Source organism: Drosophila teissieri, chromosome 3R (assembly GCF_016746235.2).
Source record: "Drosophila teissieri strain GT53w chromosome 3R, Prin_Dtei_1.1, whole genome shotgun sequence".
Taxonomy (NCBI): domain Eukaryota; kingdom Metazoa; phylum Arthropoda; class Insecta; order Diptera; family Drosophilidae; genus Drosophila; species Drosophila teissieri.
The window spans coordinates 19,988,954-20,008,731 of NC_053032.1; the positions used below are offsets into that span (position 1 = coordinate 19,988,954).

Sequence of the window (19,778 nt, forward strand, 5' to 3'; positions counted from 1 at the left end):
TCCGCAAGCCGTAAATCATGAGTACAAACGAACAAACAAGGATAATTAACTACGCCTGGCTGCTAGTGTGATCAAAGTCCTTCGAACCATAAGAAAAGTAAATAAAACTGACGACTTTCCTCGTTTTTATTGGCACCGCGCACAGCCATTAGCATATATATCAAGACTAAGCCATTCACACATCATTTGAAAAATTAAATTTAATATTTTACGATTTGTGTGCTGCGGCATACGCATTCAAAGCGAAACATGAGCCAACAAAAAATAAAAAGTTATGCGCGTAACGCAATGTCTAAGTGCCAAAAGCAGAAACGCAGAAACAGACAGCTCAGCCAGCAGCTCAGTCAGCTTCCAGGCCAAAAAAAAAAGGAAAAAAAATTATAACAATAATAATAAAAGCAGCGGAATACAAGTGCCAAAAAACACGCACAAGGAGCCGTGCCGGGCTTTTACGACAGGACCCCGAAAGATGGCATTCCCAGCAGCCCAAACAAAGCGAGTCCTGACACCCTGTACGCCCCAAGTGTTGGCAAGTGTCAGGATCAGACGCTTCCGGTTTTTATATCTCGCGCACGACGAGGACAGGCGGACGGACGAACGGACGGACAAATGCTATGTATAAATATAAATATAAACTTATATTTTTATGTTTATTTGGGGGGCCCAGGACACACGGAAGCACTCGCGGCCGCAAGGATAAAACGAAGAAAAAACCAGGACGAGTGCAAGGGCCACACCAAAAATACAAAATACATACGGCACTCAGCATTCCCTCTTTTTTTCTGTGTGTGTGTGTGTGCGAGTGTGTTTGCCGGAGAATGAGAGTATGAATCACACACAGCTGCAGTGTCCTTTTTATATAGAAACCCAGTCGGCAGGCAGCATTTATTGGCTGCTCGTTGTCGGTTTATGTGGCCCACAAGCCGAAGTGCCAGACGCCTGTAGTTGTACATAATGTGGATATGGCCAAAAACACAACAGGCACAACAAAAATACATGCACGCAAAAAGCGTTCTGCCTGGCTATGTAAATATGGCCAAAATCGATGCTCGCCTGGTTGACAACGGAGCCAAGGAACTCGAAACGGGTTAGGCGTTTTCAAAAATTCACAACTTGCATCGATTTTCTAGAAAAATCCTATCCAAAGTCTAACAAAATTTGAAACGCTATAAAAAAAATCCTTACTCTAAATCGCACTTAATAAATTTCGATTCACACTTCTTGCAGTTCGAAACACTTGGAAAGTTTATGCAACAAAAGTCTTTTGAAAAACCAGTAACACCAAATCGAATATCTTTTTCAAACACTAAAACAGCCAGCACTCAGTGTGTAAAATAAAACTGAAAAACCAGTAACTAAATAAACATATAACTAATTTATAAATATTTTCTTTTATGTTCCAAGCTTTAATATTTATTTTTGCAGATTTATATTTAGTTGAATTCTTAGTTAGTTTTTCATTTGTTCGGCTTTCGTTTGTATCACTTCGTCGATTGCTGGGATTTTCCTTTTTTCTCGCTTTTTCTTACTTTTCGGTTTTTATTTTGAATTCTCTTTAGCGAGCAGTTGGCTTTCGGTTTGCTTTTGGTTGGTTGGTTGGTTGGTTTGTTTGTGAAATTATAATAACAACTTAACAACAATGTAACGAATATCCTTTCTTAACGAGGACACAATTCAAACTGAAAGCGAAGCGCCTTCGTCCGCCTCACAAATAGTCAACACATCGTACCGCTCCGGTCGTTTACCGTTATTCTGCCGGCGTCGCTGCCGCTCCGAAAATCTTTCATCCTTGCCGAAGGTTTCCCATTCGTGCTGGCCAAAAGGAAAACTGCCGAGCGGCGGCCGAAGTCCTGTTGGGAAAATCGTACTCCCAGGCATGCGCATGTGGAATCTCGAAAAGGTTGCTGCATTCACTAAAGGTTTTCCACAACTTTCTCGGTGCTAACTCTCTGGAAAATTTCCCTACTTTTCCTGTATATTATGGCATGCATGTGTGTTATACGTAGCCACGCTGTTAATCCGCCTTATCATATTTCTTAATAAGGTCTAGTAGTTCTAACAGCCGTTTCGAGTGCCGATTACATTAGCGCCTTTTTAGTCATTATGCAAAAGCCGCACAGTCGTGAGTGGAGTGTTCTTAAACGCTTTACACTGGGCAAACAAACAAAGGGCCAGAAACACACAGGCCCACATGCCATTGTTTATGCGCTCGAGAGCCAATAATCCACTTTTGTTTTGTTATCACTCTCCAGCCACCCGGCAAACCACCCACTGAACCACCCACTAAACCACCCACCACCCACCACCCATCACCCAACCACCCGCAGCACTCAGCTCGTTGCGGCTGCTTTTGCTTTTGCTTTTGCCCTTGCCCGCCACCACTTAATTTCTACTTGATTTGTCGTTTAAGAAAACTAATTGTCTGCCTTTTGTTGAGCGTGAAAACAATGGAAAACATTTTAGCAACTGTTACTCCTCGCCGAGAGCGTATTAGACGCAGACCTCCAAAGACGCTGGGCCCAAAACTCTGGGCGGCCTTTTGCGGCCATGTGGAGGGAAAAGTGGCCAAGATCTAGTAGTCTAAGTAGCAAATGGCTCTGGTTTTTGGCCAGGCGAAAGGCAAAGAGTCTGCCGCAGAAATATTCCTTGCCACCTACTTCAAGGTCACTTAGGACCATGAATACGGGAGAACTTCTTAAGTTCATAAGGCAAACGGAAAGTCCTGTATTTCTATATTAAGCGGGCAGTAGTAGTTAACTTATAGATACTAAAAATAATAAATATTTTATCAGACTATAGCTATACAGCCTTGGTTCGATTTAAGTATGTTGTCCTGTAGTTTCGAGTTTAGCCTCCAAAGTGACAATCTACCTTTGGGTATCTCAAAGCGGCCCTTGATCGATTTCCCGCAAAGCGGAAACGGATACAGATACCCATTCCAATCTTGCAACGAGGAAACTCTGCGTTGCATATTCATGGGCCAGGCACAAACACACAAGCACAAACGAGGACGAAATGACGTCGATGGTGTAACAGATATCGCCTGCGTTGCATGCAACACCAGCGAAAAACCCCCGTGAAAGAAGGGGTTAAGCTAGGGGAAAGCGACCAAAAAGTAAGGAACTTGTCGCACGCATAACTTAAGTGGTATAAATAACCTTTATATTGTAGTAAATAAATAAATTGATTACACTTTATTTAAATACAATTTGAGGAATCAACTTTTATATGATACAATATCAAGTATAATTTATTTTATTATATATATGCCAGTGAATGCTTGATTAGCATAGACCTGTTTCAGGTCTGACTGGAACCCTAGCTGCTGCAATATGCAAATGACCGAGTTCGCCGTGACGACAATGATGGAAAGTTAGCGGCAGCGGCAACATGAGCAGGAAAATCAGAAACTAATACAGCAACAGCAACAGCGATAGCAGCTTGGCGACATATTATCCTGCGACTAAATATGTAAGAACACAAACAGCAACTGCGCGCTCACACTCGCACACACACCCGCACACACATACACACACTCGCAGGACTCACGTGAGCGATTAAAATCTGAAGGAAAGCATTTGAGTTTTACTCTTTTATTTAGTACTTTTTCACTTTTTTTAGGGCTGCAGCCGAGGGTGGCTGAGGTGCAAATGAGTTCAGCTGGAAGGGTTGCTGGCTGTGCCAGTGGCAGCGGCGTGTAATTGGAGGCGAGTGTCGTGTAAAATGTAAAACTTGCGCCGTAAATAAATCAAAACTTTCTGACTGAACAAACATTCAGGTGAGCGAAAAAATGCAGCAGCAACGGCAACAGCAACGGCAGCGCCACCGGCAACATCAGCGGCCCAGCAGCAGCGGCAACATTTTCATATTGACAAGTGTGCCGAAGAGGGAAAGCGTGGAAAGTGGAAAATGGGTGGGCGGATGGCGACGGCGATGGGGTGGGTGGCTGGGAAAACTCAAGCAGGGGACAAAAACAAGGCTGCTGCTGTTGCTGTTGCTGCTACCGGGGTTATTTACACTAAAAATTAGAACAGCTGCAAAGCGAAGCACTTACAGCTGCTGCCGCGGGCTTTTTAAAGGAGGCAAAAATAGGAGAAGACGAAAGCCAGCTGATGTTAATTTCCCCTTGAATTTGAGCCCTCTTAATTTGATCGCGATGTAAATATAATGCATTTGTTTAACTATATGTATACGGTTCTAATAGTAGGTTAAACTTTAGCTACGGATTCGTGACTAGAACAGTATGAAAAGTGCTTACAAGTAGATTAAGCCATTTGCATGCTTTCTGAATGAAATCCCTAGGTAATTGTAATATTTTACTCTTATACCCAAAATACACATTAATCCTTTTTTCATCCCATCAAAGAAAAGAGTTAACTTTAGCCCGCTCCAAAACCGAATAATCTTGCACACAAAAATGCCACTATTGATTTATTACACAAAATACTAAACACCAACTAACTACACAAGGCGTAACGGAGAAAAAGTTTCGTTTGATTTATATATTCATTATTCTATCATATTTACGGGCGTGCCGCACAAATGAAATGTAAATGGAGCTCTGGCAGCGGATTAATACGGTTGCTCAGCACAACGAGCAAATAAAGTGAGTTTAAGTTGCACAAAAGTTTCGGCCACAATCCCGGCTCAAGGTGGTCAGGATGGCGTCTTTCACATTGGTAGAGTCGTCATAAAATGATAAAAATATTAATATAAATAAACAGGCGAGTTTGGAGGAGATTTCGAGACCATTTGCCAGTGCTAAGGCAGCCGAGGCTTTTGTTTGCCGAGCAAAGTTTTTGATATTATCCATAGCGGAACATACCGGAAAGTGGGGCGCAAAAGGGCAGCGACTTTCTCATAAGTTGACAATTTTTTGTCGCTCTGACTTGGCCTTCCCCTGGGTGTTGTTCCTGTGCTGCTTGTCTATTTACCACCCTGGGATAAATATACAGAGATATATATTTGGGCAGCAAACTTTTGCCCATTGCGGGACACACCGGCACCCAGCTGCCTTAGCTGCCCGTCCCATAATTGATGGTCAGCGTTTAACTTAATTGTATGTGGGAATCCGAGCTGCCGGTGGCAGGGGCATGCTGATTGTGTCAAGATTTCATTTCAATTTGCGCCGCGATAAGGCTGCGAGACATAAAAGTAAATTGAAACGCCTGACAGTGCCTCCAACGACAACGGAGCACTGAACCACTGAGCCACTGGACCACTGAACCACTGGACCAAAGGACGAATGAATGGTTGGATGGCTGGATGCCTGGATGGCTGGATAGCCGGGATAGCCAGGATGGCCAGGTGCGGCTGCTCCCGACCATCATTGCCGGACGTCAGAAGCTCGTCACGCACGTGCAGGTGGAGCAGTTTCAAAAATTTTTAATTGAATTTGCCACTGGACGGGGAAAGGTGCTCTTACACCGCGAAAAATGATTGAGACATGGCTGGCTTTCAGGTTTTATCTTTTATGTCAATATAAGTGTCAAATTTCTTATGAGATATCCAGTCAATGATAACAAATATCAGGAAAAAAAGGATTTATATAGTACCATATTATAATCATACTTATTTTAGCAAATCATAAAATTTTTGTTTTAAGTTTGTGGCAGTGCAACTGTACTCACTGTGCAGCGGCGGCATGTACTCCATTTCCTCGTCAGAGTCCTCCATGTCCTGGCCGCCTCCTTCGCTCCTGGCTGCGTGAGGGAGGGGTGGGTGGTGAGGAGGCGGGGGCGTGGCAAAGGAGTTGGTACGCAACGCCATTTCCATGGCACGCAGGGCGGGCAGGTTCCTGGGCAATTTGCCATTCTGCAACGGAGAGCGAAGCGATGGACCATTAAAATTAGACAATAAATAGATAAAGATGAAAATGAAAATAAAAACACGTGCCAGGTCATTCCAATTTCGAGTTGGAGACAGCAACCTAATTGAGGCATTCAACTTGATTACGACTGTGAGAGAGAGAGAGAGCTGTGCTGTGCTGTGCTGAGGACAAACGACTAACCTGAGACTAATGCCAAGGCCGACAAATGTCCTCTGAAGTGGCGTGCAAATCATGAAAAAGGATTACACGTACTAAAACCAGGAATGAAAACAAACTTCACCACCCCCCCAACCATTGTCCTCCTGTGGGTTAAGTTTTTGGTATTTCTCCTTGGGTTTTCCCTCTCATTTCGGTGACTAAAAAGCAACGATGTGACGACAACAATAACAACCAAGGGGAGCAGCGGCCAGAAATCCAATTTCAGCAAGTAGCACGACATAAATTTGTTTTCTCCACACCAACACAACATGCGGACGCACACACACACAGAGGCACACACACGCATACACAAGCACACACACAAGCACACATGGATGGGGTTGTCCTGGCTGCTGGCCATGTCCTGCAAATGAATTCTGTTAATGCAGACATTACTCGAGCATATTAAAAGTCCGAATGTCCATTCCGCACAGAATTTTATAGCAGACGACCGCACCAAAGGACCCCACACCAGCTACAAATAGGCACATTTGTTCCACCCCAAAGCCATCCCAAACCACCCCACTTGGCACCCGAGGAATACGAGGAACCCCAGGAACCCCGGGATCAGGACTGCAGCCAATGGGCAATGTAGTTAGCCAGCCAGCCATACACGCATATTTGTTTACCTTGCCACGACAATTGCGGTAGACAGTTTTCCCCACCCCAAAAACAGGCGGCATTTTCCGGCCGTGCCCCTGCCGGACATTTAGTTTATTTGATGTTGCCAAATGAAAATTGTGACATAAAAGGGACTAAGAACATAATTAACTAGTGTCCAAATGTGCAAATCCAAACGCATAAAAAGTGTGCAAACAACTCGGCCAAAAATGCTGGGAAAAAGAGAGAAAAAAGCGAGAGGAAAAACTAGAGCAAACGTTGCAACCGAATTCAAGGGCCACCGAATGACACTTAAAGGATTTGCCTGGGCGAACCTTGAATATGCTCGGCGTTATGGGAATGCCGAGGCAGAATGTAGAAGCTGTTGCCAAGGATCCCATAGTCCTGGGCATCCTGGGCCCATTCCGACCATCAGAGCGCACATTATTTGCTGTCCCCGGGTCCGCTTTTATCAGCCACGTGTCGGCCACAAAGGGTCATGATTAGTTTGCTTAATAAAGAACTGGCAGAGGCGACGATAAATATGAAAAAAGGACCAGGCACTATAAGAAAAAGTACAGAATTACTAAGCATACATATTGCTTTCATTGATTGCTAGTAAGCTATGCATAATAACATCTATTTCATACATTTAGTTTAAAGAACTCATTTCTCTGAAAGAATTTATATAATTCAAAGTGCTTGGTTCTATTCCACAGCTAGCCAGGTTTTTTTTCCCTGTGTAGCAAAATGTGGGCGTGGCTCTTGCAAATTATTTGCCGCTAAATGGCACCGAAGTTATTGTATATTTATGAATATGCCGCTCGCATTACAATTTACCATTCACTGCGGTGGGGTTTTCGCCAGTCGGGGATAATATTTGAAATTAATGATTTCGAGTGGCGTTCGAAACTCGGATGGTTGGACAATTGGCAAAGATGAATGAAGACAAATGATGGCCGAGCATTTATAGCATTAGCATTAACATTTTGTCATGGCACTGGCACTGGCACTGGCACTGGGGATTACGTAGATTTCGTGGCCCAATTTCTTTGGGGGGGAAGAGCAAATTAAATAACCGTCAAACCGTCAAAGGAAATCTGCAAAACAAAGCGTTTCGCGACTTACCCCAAGAAATTACAACATTGCCCAGCCCCATCGGGTGTACATATTTTGTACATTGTACATTTTTGCTTCTGTTGCTGTATTTTTTGGTTTTCCATTGCGTTGCGTTGTCACCGCCTTCGTTTCGCCTTCGCTTCGCCTTATTTGCTCATTTTTGAGTATTTGATTTCATTTCTTTCATTTGCCAGCCAGTATAGTGCACAGTTTTTAATAAAACAAATTCAGCGGGCGACGGCCTGCGGCGAACATGGCAGGCGAAATTAAATTATTTCGCTTTCCACACCCTCATTCTCCGTATGGAGATGAAAGTAAGAGAAAGTCGCTGGCTGGACGCAAACATTTTATCATTTGTTGTTGCCGCTGACAGGACGACGATATGTGCGTGTGTGTGTGTGTGTGAGCGCTTTTCACTCGGAGGCTGGAAGCAGAGACTCAGTTGACAAGGAAACGGAGCCAGATTGTTTGTTAGTTGATGACCAGCAGACAAGTTAAATATGCTACGTTTGATTTCAGCGAAAGTATATGAAAATGAGCTGAAGAGGCTTTAAAATCGAAGGATATTTAATAGAAATAACTTAAATTTTTCCATCTATGAATTGATATACTCATTATCAACAGTTTCATATCTCTAAAATAAAGGAATACATTTATGTTAATTGTTTTGTATTTTGTAAGTACTACCAACAAAACTTCCTCGCTTTCCTGTTTTGATTGATTATAAACTGTTTTAAATCTCTAATATAAAGGTATAAATTCTTTTAATTGTTTTCTTCTTTGGTAAGTGAGTACTACCAACAAAACATCCCCTTTTTCCTGTTTTGATTTCCCCTATGCGTGTCTTTAAGTGGCACCTGCGTACGTGTGTACATGTGTACGTGTGTATGTGTGCCACACTTCCGCTTCCTGCTGCACTTCTTCGGCCTAATGGACGTTGATTGATGTCGCGTCCAGCGACAGGTGAAAGTATATGCTGTAATGCATATTTATGAGGCCAACAGCTGGCTCTCCGGGAACCGCAGCGGAACGGAACGGAACGGATCGGATTGGATTGGATCGAGTTGGGTTGCATAATTAGGAGCGCGCCGAGGTATGAAATGCAATTTATAGGAGCCCAGTTGCGGGGGCAATCGTCGATCTAATGCCATGCAATTTTCTGCACTCGCCGCTGCAGTTTCTGTTGCTTTCCTGCTTTGACAGTGGCCGTTTGCCATTTCGGTATGCAGAACGGGCCAGCAGGCAAACCGGGCCATAAATTAGGCCCCACATCACTCAGGCTGCGGCATTGGCAAGAGCTGGAGATGCGGATGGGGATGGGGATAAGGATGCGGATGGGGATGAGAATGAGGATGGAACTGAGGATGCAGATGAAACTGCAGCTGGAGCCAAACACAAAAGCATGCCAAAGGCATCAATCGGCAAGAGTGCAGTGCCGTAGATACTCGCAGCATGCACTTTCATAGTACATAGTACAGAGAAAAAATGTTAACCGAGTTGGTTAACCAATTATTTGCTACCATTAAATGGATCTCAATCACTAACAGTAACTTTTTTAAACAGAAATTCATATAAGGAATATAATATACTATATATAGTTCAGTCGCAAAATAGTTGCATATTCCAGTGTACTGACAGCTGTTTCCGGAAGGACACGCAACAATGCATATTGCGACCACACGTCGTATGAGCCAAATGCCAAATGTGCCGTCGCACGGCAGACTAGCCAGATCCAAAGCCGTATCGGGGTATATAGCCATATAGCCATATAGCCCAAGACTCCGTTCAGTCGCAGGGGCCATGCTATCGCTCATAATTTGCAGTTCGCATATGCCAGCCAGCCTACGGCAGTCTGAGCCAACAAACAAAGATAGAGGAGTGGCAGCTTTTTGGAAGGACACCGTCTCGGCTCCACTTTGCATATCCTGTGCTGCAGCAGGAATGTCCTGCTTAAAGGGGCGACAGCCCTCCGCTGTTTTATGCGATCATAAAACTTTCAAATGCCATTTCTTATTGCCAACTGAATGAATTTATTTGCCCTGCACTCTCAGCAAAACTTTAGTTTGTAATTTAACAAATATATTATTTATCTGCTGAGCAAAAAGGTTATTATTTTAGCTAATAATTAAGGAAATAATCTGATTTTTCATCAAAATATAAGAATCAATGGTACAAATGTGGAATGTCATACCTCATTAGGCTCGTAATTAAATTCACAATGGACTGGCATTCAAATTTAGAAAATTTAATAAATAAATTCGTTAGCTGTAAAAGACAATGCGTTTAGGGTTTTGTGGGTACATCTTGCAACAATCATAATTTTCCATGGAAAGTAATGAAACGACTCATTAATGCAAGCCAAGTCCTTCTCACATCCTTCACATTTAGCAGGACCTTCAAAAAGTTTATTGCTTGCGAAATTCGATAAGTCACGGCATATCCTTCTCTGAGTGCAGGACTTAACTCCTGGCGACCGAACGGACTCATTTATCTTCTTATCAGTTGCCAGGCCCGAAAGTGCATTGTGCAACTGGCCGCATCCTTGGCCGGCGCAGTTGTAAATGTTGTGTATTTGCCGTTTGAGTGGCCACCGGGGATGCATCCGATCCGTGCACCTGGCTATCGAGTGCCCGAGTGCCCAGAGTGCCCAGTGTCTCAGCCCAGGGAGCGGGAATAAATCAAACTGCTGGCCAACTGGTTGGCCACTTAAGCGGGCCCAGTGCAGTGGGCCAATTATCACAGAAAGTTGTCCTGTCCATGCCGCTGGCTTGTCGGACATTAATTTTCAGCCACAAATATTTGCACACTGCTTCCCAGCTGGGGGAGTTACCAAGTTGGTAGTGCGGACGACGTGCTGCCATTGTAAACGGGGCCAAAACGGCTTAAGCGACGACAGCAACTACAACTACAACTACAGCTACAACGGCGACTGCCATTTAATCGAAGCCAACTAATTGCCCCGTAATTGACAGTTTGACTGTTTGGTAATTTGTTTTTGCATGTTGCGCTGTCAAAAAAGTTTTCCCCCTTTTTCCACCAGCCACGATCGCGTTTTCCAGCTCATCGAACGCCAAAAAGCGACGGACTTTGGTCTGCTCCAAAACGGCAGCTACACGAAGCTAACTGGCATAATGCCAAAAGTTTGATACAACAATTGTGTTGGCCACATTCTGCTTTACAGTGTGTTTCCTTATTAGGTGGGCTTACAATGCTGATTGCCTATCTAATTAATATTCAACTAATACTCTACTTATACCTGCTAAAAAATTGCAACTCTAAATTCCATCATTTTAATTTGATATTATACCTTATACATATATTACTAGATATATTTCCCAATTATGTGTTGTTTTATTAAATAATACTTTAATGCTTAAGCCGAGTGAAATCGGATCCCATTGAGCAGCACTCACCCCTGCCAACGAGTCCAGATATTCAGCGCCTAATTTATGTAAAAGGCAAATAAATCAATTAATGTCAAACAACCTGTGAGAGCCGGGCCGAAAAAGATATGCAGACTTGGCATCGCTTTTGGGGGGCCAATGGCCATTCTCCCCCTATTGGCATAATAATAATTAGAGACCGACTGACATTTTGAGGCTGAAGCAAATATAATTAATTACGCACCGCAGAGAACAAGAACAAGAACAAGCCGGCACACAATACAAATTTATAGAGGCAGTAAGCCCAGTCAGCAAAATGGGGCAAGGGGCTGTGAAGTCTATCAAAGGCTCGTGCCACGGGCCAATTCAATAGTTGGCCAAAGAAAACTTTTGCCACTTGGGCTGGTATTTTGAAATGTTTTGCTGCAAACACACCGCACACACACACACACACAGTTCGCACACACACAAATAATGAGTTAGATGAGGGGATCGAATGCGAATGCCGGGAAGTGGGCACAACAACAAACAGCGGCAGCAACAACTCCAATCAATTATACGGCCAATTAAATGCCGAAAAGCAAAGGAAATGCGAGGAAACACATAATGGACTGGAATCCAGGACAGTCTGCAAAACTGAGGCCCCAAACAGCAAACGGCAAACGGCAAACAGGCTCGTGGCTGCAATTTATTTTACGTTCTACTTGGGCATTTTTATTTGTTATTGAAAATAAAGATGCCCGAACACGTTGCAAAAGACAAACAAAACAAGGCCATCGTCCTGTCCACATTCCTGGACTTCCAACCCAAACGAACCATCTGCAAGGATACTCCGAGAGGTAAAAACAGAAAAAAGGCAGGGTATGAGTTAACTGAAAGACAGACAGACAGCCGTTTTGTCAAAGTCACCACACATACACTAATTTAATGAAGAAATACCACCTGGGAGTGGTCGACGTGTTCGCTTGAACATTTTCAGTGCCCTGTTATCCTTAGTTACGGCCACCAACGACATGCAAATTAATTGACCAACAAAATGCATCGAAATGAAACAAACAACTCACATGCATTCAGTCATTAGGCGAAATTTAAGGTCCCAGCCTGTGTCTGCATTCTAATTTACCTACGCTCGCATGCATTTCAACTCAGGTAATTTCCCGGCAAATATTTGCCATTAAATAAATTTTATTCTAAGCTTGGCCAGAAGTTCGGAAAGCATTTTACAAACACTGAGCTGAGACAGATATCGATAGTTGTTTCACTTTCCATGCACTGGAAACAAAAATATATCAAGCTGAGCTGAATTCTGCAAGATAATAATGTGTATGATATCTAATGGATTTGAAAATATTGTTAATATTTCAACAATTAATCACTTCACGAGCGTCAAAACAAATATTAGTTTTACCGTTTGGCAACAAAATACTCGGTCATAATTTCTTAAATTCAAGTGACCTGAAATGTTCGTTTTCCCCCAGGAGAAATAAAGTACAATTGAGATTGCTCAATCCTGATTAAGGACATCGTTTCGATCGGTGTAAGGACATGCCAGCCTATTCATTACTGCAGGCAAATTTGCGATAACAACTTCGACGGTCATTATTGTTTCTGTCGACTACTAAATTACGATTCCAGCCGAGTGCTGGCCAAAAACTTTAATTTGAACAATGCCGGGGTATTTCAATTATGATTACATGTGAGCCAGTGCCAGCAGTGGAATCACAGTGGTCATGGACTATGCTGCATTTCAGCAGTTGAATCAACGCCTTTGGTGCAAATTGCTTAGCTAACCAAAATGATTGATTCAATAAGCTGTGAATACATTTCAGTGATTTTCTCACTTGCAATGCGAGTTATGCATGTCTCATGTGGAAAATGCTCTGGCTATCACCTCATTTGTCCAACGTAAATGTCAACACATACATAGGTGGGATTTGGAAAGAAAAGCTATGTACGACCAGTTGATGGGAAATTCCTACAAAGTTTCCGAGGTGCCTGCCTCAATGCCTCTAATTTGACAGCCGCGGCGGTTTGGCTTGGCCTGGCATTGGTTTTTCCGCTTACGTGATGTCTATTCGTTTTTTTTTTATTTTTTGTGTGTTTTCAGGCACGCCCCCTTGGACCTGAACCCGCCCACGTCGCTGCACGAGTGACTTCTTGGCTCACATTTGGTAAAACATTTTCTTTGTGTCAGTTGAGGTTGCATTTTATTGTGTTACTGCGAGTTTGGACTTAGCGCCGCACCACTCCCTTGTTTCGAATGCAGTTTCTCTGGGATTTGGCCTGACAGCCAGCTGGAAATTGCAACTGTCAATTGCATTTAATTCGCCCTGTTCCTGGCGGTTTGACCTTTTCGAGCCACACAACAGCAAGGCAGCAAAACAAAAAGCCGAAGTGGCTGAGGGAAAAACTGAATTTACGCTAAATTAAATTAGGACTGGACAGGGTTTAAGAGACGGTGTTTGAGAGCGCGAGTCTCAACTGTAGCAGCCAGTAAGTATCAAGTATACGCCGCATGGGCTGCCATTGAAAGTGAAGCTGCTGACGGCGTTTACACTTTCAAAGGATGCGTGCCATGTCGAGTGTCGTGCAAAATAAACCGTTTGGCAGCGAAAAAAGCTTTTGCACGGCTGCTTTTGAAATTTGGCGCCCTCGCGCACACAGCGAGAAACAAAGAAGCACTTGATGAGCACACTCACAGACACACACAAACACACACAAAGGGATACACGGACACACGCACTGATACACAAGCATTGTGGTAAAAGCTTTCAAGTGGCAGCAGCAACAACAAGAAGGCAGATGCTGCTCCTGACGCCCGCGTCCTTTTTATCTGCTTCGCGATGATTAACCCATTTTCCTTTTTTGGCCACAGCCATTCAGCTTTTCACCGATTTTTCAGCTTTCATGCGACTTTTTCAATGCGTTGAATCACAAACGGCATTTTTTCCGACAGAATTCGGTTGGCTTTATTTATTATTCCATCTATATGAAGTGATTTTTATTCCTCCCTTTTTGTTTTCAAATAAAAAGTATAAGCCTTATAATTTGCATTGAAAACTATAGTTTTTGTTTTATTTATGGTTTTAGTTCCCTGCTCATAATGGGTTAATCGCCTTCTGGCAAGCCAGTGCGCGACACACTCGCACACACAGGCGCGCACAAGAGAAAGGACGAAGGACCAAGGACGAAGGACGAGGCGGCGGACACCCACACAATCAAATGCGGTGAGATTCGGGCCACGCAACAGCAGTGGCTGGCACTTTGGGGCGCCATCTCGCGGCCAGTCAGCCAGCAGATTGAATTAACAGTGGAGCCAAGATTCTCATGGTGAGATCGGCATAGAGTTCCCATTCCTTGTGGATGCCACATCCTCTGGAGAGCAATGGAGCGCATTTACAGGCTCTGTGAAAGGCGAGAAAGTCACCACATTCTGTTAATGCCGCAACTCGGCTGTATGGCAGCGAGTTGAAACTACAACTGGCCTTAAGGCCAAGTTCTGATTCGGATTTGCGCTTTTGGGTGCGTTTTTTGTGGGTTTCCGCAGGGTCCTTTCTTTTCGTCCTGTCTAGCGCTTGTCCAATTTGCCAGTTTGCCTGTTTGGCTGTTTGGCTGTCAACTGTTTCCTTCGACTTTCCTTCGCCGTTTGTCACTCGTTGGCCACAAGGCAAGCCTTTGATATCGCATCCTTTGGCGCAGCTATCAAATTTCTTATACTTAAGCAACAGCCAGAAGGACACTGCCTGTCTTTCCTCCGCTGGCCTTATTCCGGTGCTTTTATTTCGTTTTGTTTCAGTTTCATTTTGCCACTGCTGAGAGCAAAATAATGACAGCCTCGTTGGTTGGTATCTTCAACTTTTTCCTTGGATTTCTTCCAATAAAGTGAACGCATTCTCTCTCTCTGGCACTCCTCGAAATATGTTCCTCACTTTGTGTGTCTGCTTTTTGCTGGCCCGTTAACGCGGCATATGAAATATGGATTCACTTACGCATCACTCGCGACCCTTCGAGGCCATTAAGTCACCACTGCTCCTGCTCCTGCTCCTGGTGCAGCTTCTGTTCCTGCCTGTTGGCTGAAGGATTCCCTTTTTGGAGTGCCCCTCTACATCATATCCTTTGCTTTTTTGCAATACTGCACTCTTGTGGGGGAATATCCAAATGCATGAAGCTGTGACTCTTTCTCAATTAACACTTTTTTACCACTGGCTTCTTAAAGTGTACATGGCACACCATACAATGGATTAAAGCGTTATATACATATACTACTTAATTTACTGGAGTTGTGAAAGGAGGAACAACCGCAGCCTAATATCCGGAGCATAATTGTGGGCTTACCCAAATCCTCTTAGCAAATTGCGCACTAGCCCGCCACGATAAAAACTCTCTGCTTCATTACCATTCATTTAGCATTAATTGTTTTTTGGGCCGCCTTTCTATTTATGATATAAGTACTTAGCAACACTTCCCCCCTAACATTTCCAGCTAGCTGAATTAACTAAGAAATTTCTGCAGCCCAAATAAACAACATGGAATAGCTCACAGCATAGCAAATCAGCACAGGAAAAAAAAGAAAGAAAAGGAAAATAAAGACAAGTAAAACCCGACAACCAAATCCGCTTTGAAATACTCCGCAAGTGCATATGGAATATGAGTAGAACAATTATTAGATGGAAACCAACTGTTTTTCCAACAAAATGCCAGGGGGGGAGGCGGGGTCAAGTGGGCGGGGATGGAGGACAAGCAGACGATTCCCAGGCTTCAAGTGATTCTGAATGCACCACAGATCCTGGAAAACTTTCTAATGCAGGGAAACCAAAATTATTGCGGGTGAAGTGCACAAAAAACATAGTTATATGATATAATCTTCATATACACTTTTATAGGTTTCAGGTTTCATGTTAATAAGAAGGAATATTAACAAAAGCTAAGTTTCTTTGCGATATAAATTACACCTTCTTTTTGAGGAGTGGATAGATGTTTTTTCAAGTGCCCATTTATGGTCTTCCATGCAGTCGCACATGTACTATATGCAGCCATACAAGTCTGGGTGCGAGTACATTATAACAGTGGGCTAGTGCAAACATTAAAGGCAGCACATAAAATGCTTTCTTTGTGCATGATAGCGCGCCCAGTTTTCCAGCAGCAGGGGAAGGAAATGCAAAAACAAACGAAAGCGTGTGCCGGCGGATGGAAGGCGGGGGAAAAGCTGGAAAATGTGAGCAAAAGGTATTGTTAAGTTGCAGAAAGACCACAACAAACCGACGGACACATAGATATAGAAAAGCACTCTCACATGAGCATTTTCTGGATGTATTAGATATGGGCAAGCGGACAGACAGACAAACGGACGGACTGTCGAAAAAAATGGCATTTCATAAAAGATTTAACATTCAAATGTGCAGATAGAGTCCAGAGTACTCAGTGTGCGAGTGTGCAAGTGTGCTGCTTCTAAATAAAACTACTTAAGCACATGTGAATGAACAGCATTAAGGATGCAGGACTATGATGTGCATTTTTCTCATGTTTAATTCGCCTGTAAAATAAATTTCACTCGAAGCAGCATTTGAATAGCAAACTGCTCGCAGCGAATCGATGCATTTTTCAATGGTATAAAAGGACATGGCCAGGTGACCACCAGCGAACCTTTGACGCCGCGCTTTTCCTTTTATTTCTGTTGCAGATTCTTAATCAGGACAAACTTATCCGCTATGCAGGAGCATCAACAGCAAGGCTATCAAATAAACGAATCGTCGGACACGGCCAAGAATTGGAAGGGCAGGAGCTCTGGAGCTGTGAGAAGCTCAGGAGCCGAGTGGACGGACAGCAGACACTATCTGCGCTTGTCCTTGCAGGCGGCGGCCCCACCTGAAATCCGAAATCCGAAATCCGAAATCAGAAATCTGCCGGCAGGAACGTAATTTAAACAGCACGTTTTGCATGTCGCTGGCCAGGACTCAGCCCGCCGTAAAGGGCCGAAGCCCAATGCTCAAGTCCAGCTCAGCTTTTAGCCCACCGCTGCACAGAGAGAAAAAATGTATAGCAACAGATAAACTTAAGTGACAGGCAGACCATTGATAAAAGAACATATTGAAAGTTAGTTTTACAAATTCGTATACATAATTGTATATCTTATATAATACAATGCATAAAGTCACTCGAAGTTTTTATTGTGTATTTATCTGCTGCCTGTTTCTCTTGTTGTCCTGCGCTTCCTTACTCATATTAAATGCAAAAGTCATTGAGCGCAGGACAACACTGAGGCGGGGGGTGGGGGGAACTTAAAGAAGGGGCAAGGTGGCGAGGAAGTGGCAGAGGTAGCGAACCTGGTAACAAAAACAACTAGTTTATTTCCGCATCCTTGGACATGAGTTTGCTGTAAAATTTCGTGTTGATGATCTTACTAGGTTATGCATTAGTTTTTCGTGCTCGCCGTAAGTCCGCCTTAACCCCCCTATATTCCTTTCCATATCTGCGCTTTCACTTCCGCTCGTTGCGATTTGCATTTGCACCCCCTTTCCCCCCCCCTTGTAGCTTTGATTTTTTGTGTCCTGTCGCTGCGCTAAATCTGCAGCAGCAACATGCATGCAGATTCTACGGAGAAAGGGGTTAAATGAAGCTCCTCCGATGTTGCTTGTCTTTTATGTTTATGTAAATTGAAGTTTGGCAGCAGCAGCAGCAGCAGCACACCCATAAATATTAAGTATACGTGGCATTGTCCCTGCCTGTGTTGTGCTTCGCAAATTGCAACATTTTAGTAGCCCAGGAGGATTTGCATCCATTGACTAAGTGCCGCTGATGTACTATAAATATTCTACCTTTACAGCCAGCCACTTTGTTTAAATGTCGGACACCTCACAGGCTTTTTCACCAATCTTGGGGTCAATCTTGTGAGTTGTCAATTGGAAACCTTTCTTATTAATGTGTAAAATATTTGAGTATTGCATGAATAATTAACCGTAACAAGTAAATTTAGTATTAAGATATTTTAAAGTTGCACTTACCCGCTGGTAAGCACTGACAGCCGCTGCAGCCGCGGACTTGAGGCTCTGAACTCTGTAGGTGGCCGGCAGGGGGGGCGTGGCCGGAGTCCTGCTGGGCGGGGGGCACGCAAAGCGTTGTGGAGGCATCATCGGTGAAGGTGGTAGTGGTGGTGGTTGCAACAGCGATTGGAAGTGGGTGAGCATAGGCGGTGGCTGTGGCGGCGGTGGCACGCACTTGGCCTGCAACAAAGGCTTGCAATCCTCCGGCGGCGGCAAAGGAGGTTGCACATGCAAATGATGCTGTTGCTGCTGCTGCTGGGGATGTTGCTGTTGCATGGGCAACATCAAGGGCACAAAGATCATCGACTGGGCAGGTATGTTATTGTAAAGTGCAGGTGCCTTGTTGCCGCCGCCGGTGTTGTTGCACTGTTGCATGTTGCAATGCGAATGACAATGTTGCATAGTCAGCAGCGGCTTCTCTGTGTAGCTGCTCGTTGTTGCAGTTGCTGGCATCAGACAGCTGCCGTACAAACAGTTGGTTGTAGTTGTTGTTGTCTGCTGCAAGGTGGTGCTGCAGCTGCCCTGTTGCTGCTCCTGCTTCTGCTGCGCATTTCGATTGAGCGGTGGCGGCGGCTGTTGATGCAGCAATCGCGGCACGGGCAAGTGCTCGTAGTCCTGTTGGTATCCACGGCAGTCCTGGCTGCAGCAGCCGCTGTTCCCGGAGGCGGGCATCGCATAGGGCTGACTGGTGGCCCGCGCACCGGTGGAGTAGCTCAGCAGCTTGGACGCCTTGCCCGGCGGCTGCCAATGGAGGGAGCAGGGCAGGATGCCCACCAATCCCAGTCCCGCGGCGGGACTGGTCGGTACTCCGGTCGACAGGTTCGCTATTTTGGCTGTATTTTTAGCTGAAAATGTAAAATCGAAATTAAAGACTACACTTAAGAGCCATTAGATATTTTAACAAAAAAACCAATGAAAACTTTTAAACAATTAAATTAACAATCAGCCATTTAGTGGCAAACAGCCAGCGAAGTTTAGAGGTTCAGAAGAGGGCTTTAAATACCAAATATATTTAGCTGAAAATTTAAAACCAAAATTAGAGACTACATTGAAGGACCATAAGATATTTTAACAAAACAAAAACTAAGGCGTACTTTCTAACAATTAAATTATCAATCAGCCATTTAGTGGCCAACAGCCAGCGAAGTTTGGAAGTTCAGAAGAGGGCTTTAAATACCAAATCATATATATTTTTAATGAGTCGAGCAATTTTCGGCCTGCTTGTTATCATTCCTTTTGCGTTTTCCTCGGCAACTGCTTACTTTGGCTTTTCATAATTTATGAGTTATTTTCGGCACGCTTGATTAAAATGTACGCCTTATTAAAACATCTTTCGAAACAACAAGGTAAGGAGGCGCTGGCTTTTCCAAAAGTATCTTTTTGTGGGCGGGGTTTCGGCGCCTCGTCTACCGATTCGCCCTCAATGGGCTGGCAGCCGTTGGAGGCTTTCAGAAATCACTCAAAGTTTGTCAAGAACGAGAAAACCAATTTTTCAGCTGAGTGCATTTTAATTTCGTATACGCCCCGTGTTCGCCTGTTGAGTCCAGCAGCCCAACAGCCCAGAGACCGAAAACAGGAGACCGAATGCCTAACCCCGAACTGTGCGTG

The 19,778-nt window shown here is 44.0% G+C and overlaps 1 protein-coding gene across 3 annotated transcripts in view; it reads right to left on the reverse strand.

Moving 5' to 3' along the window:
• Positions 1–18,857, reverse strand: part of LOC122621258 (oligouridylate-binding protein 1A) — a 56,532-nt gene extending 37,675 nt beyond the window's left edge. For 2 of the 3 annotated variants that reach the window (XM_043799069.1, XM_043799071.1), the window contains exon 1: positions 1,530–1,655. Coding sequence is in view for 1 of the 3 variants with exons in the window: in XM_043799068.1 (XP_043655003.1) it covers positions 5,631–5,814; positions 18,132–18,842 (895 nt within the window). In the remaining 2 variants the exon portion in view is untranslated. Of the gene's footprint in view, positions 1–1,529; positions 1,656–5,630; positions 5,815–18,131 lie in introns of those variants that run through there. The other variant, XM_043799068.1, reaches the window with a different exon arrangement.
• Between the last annotated feature and the right edge of the window lie 921 nt (positions 18,858–19,778).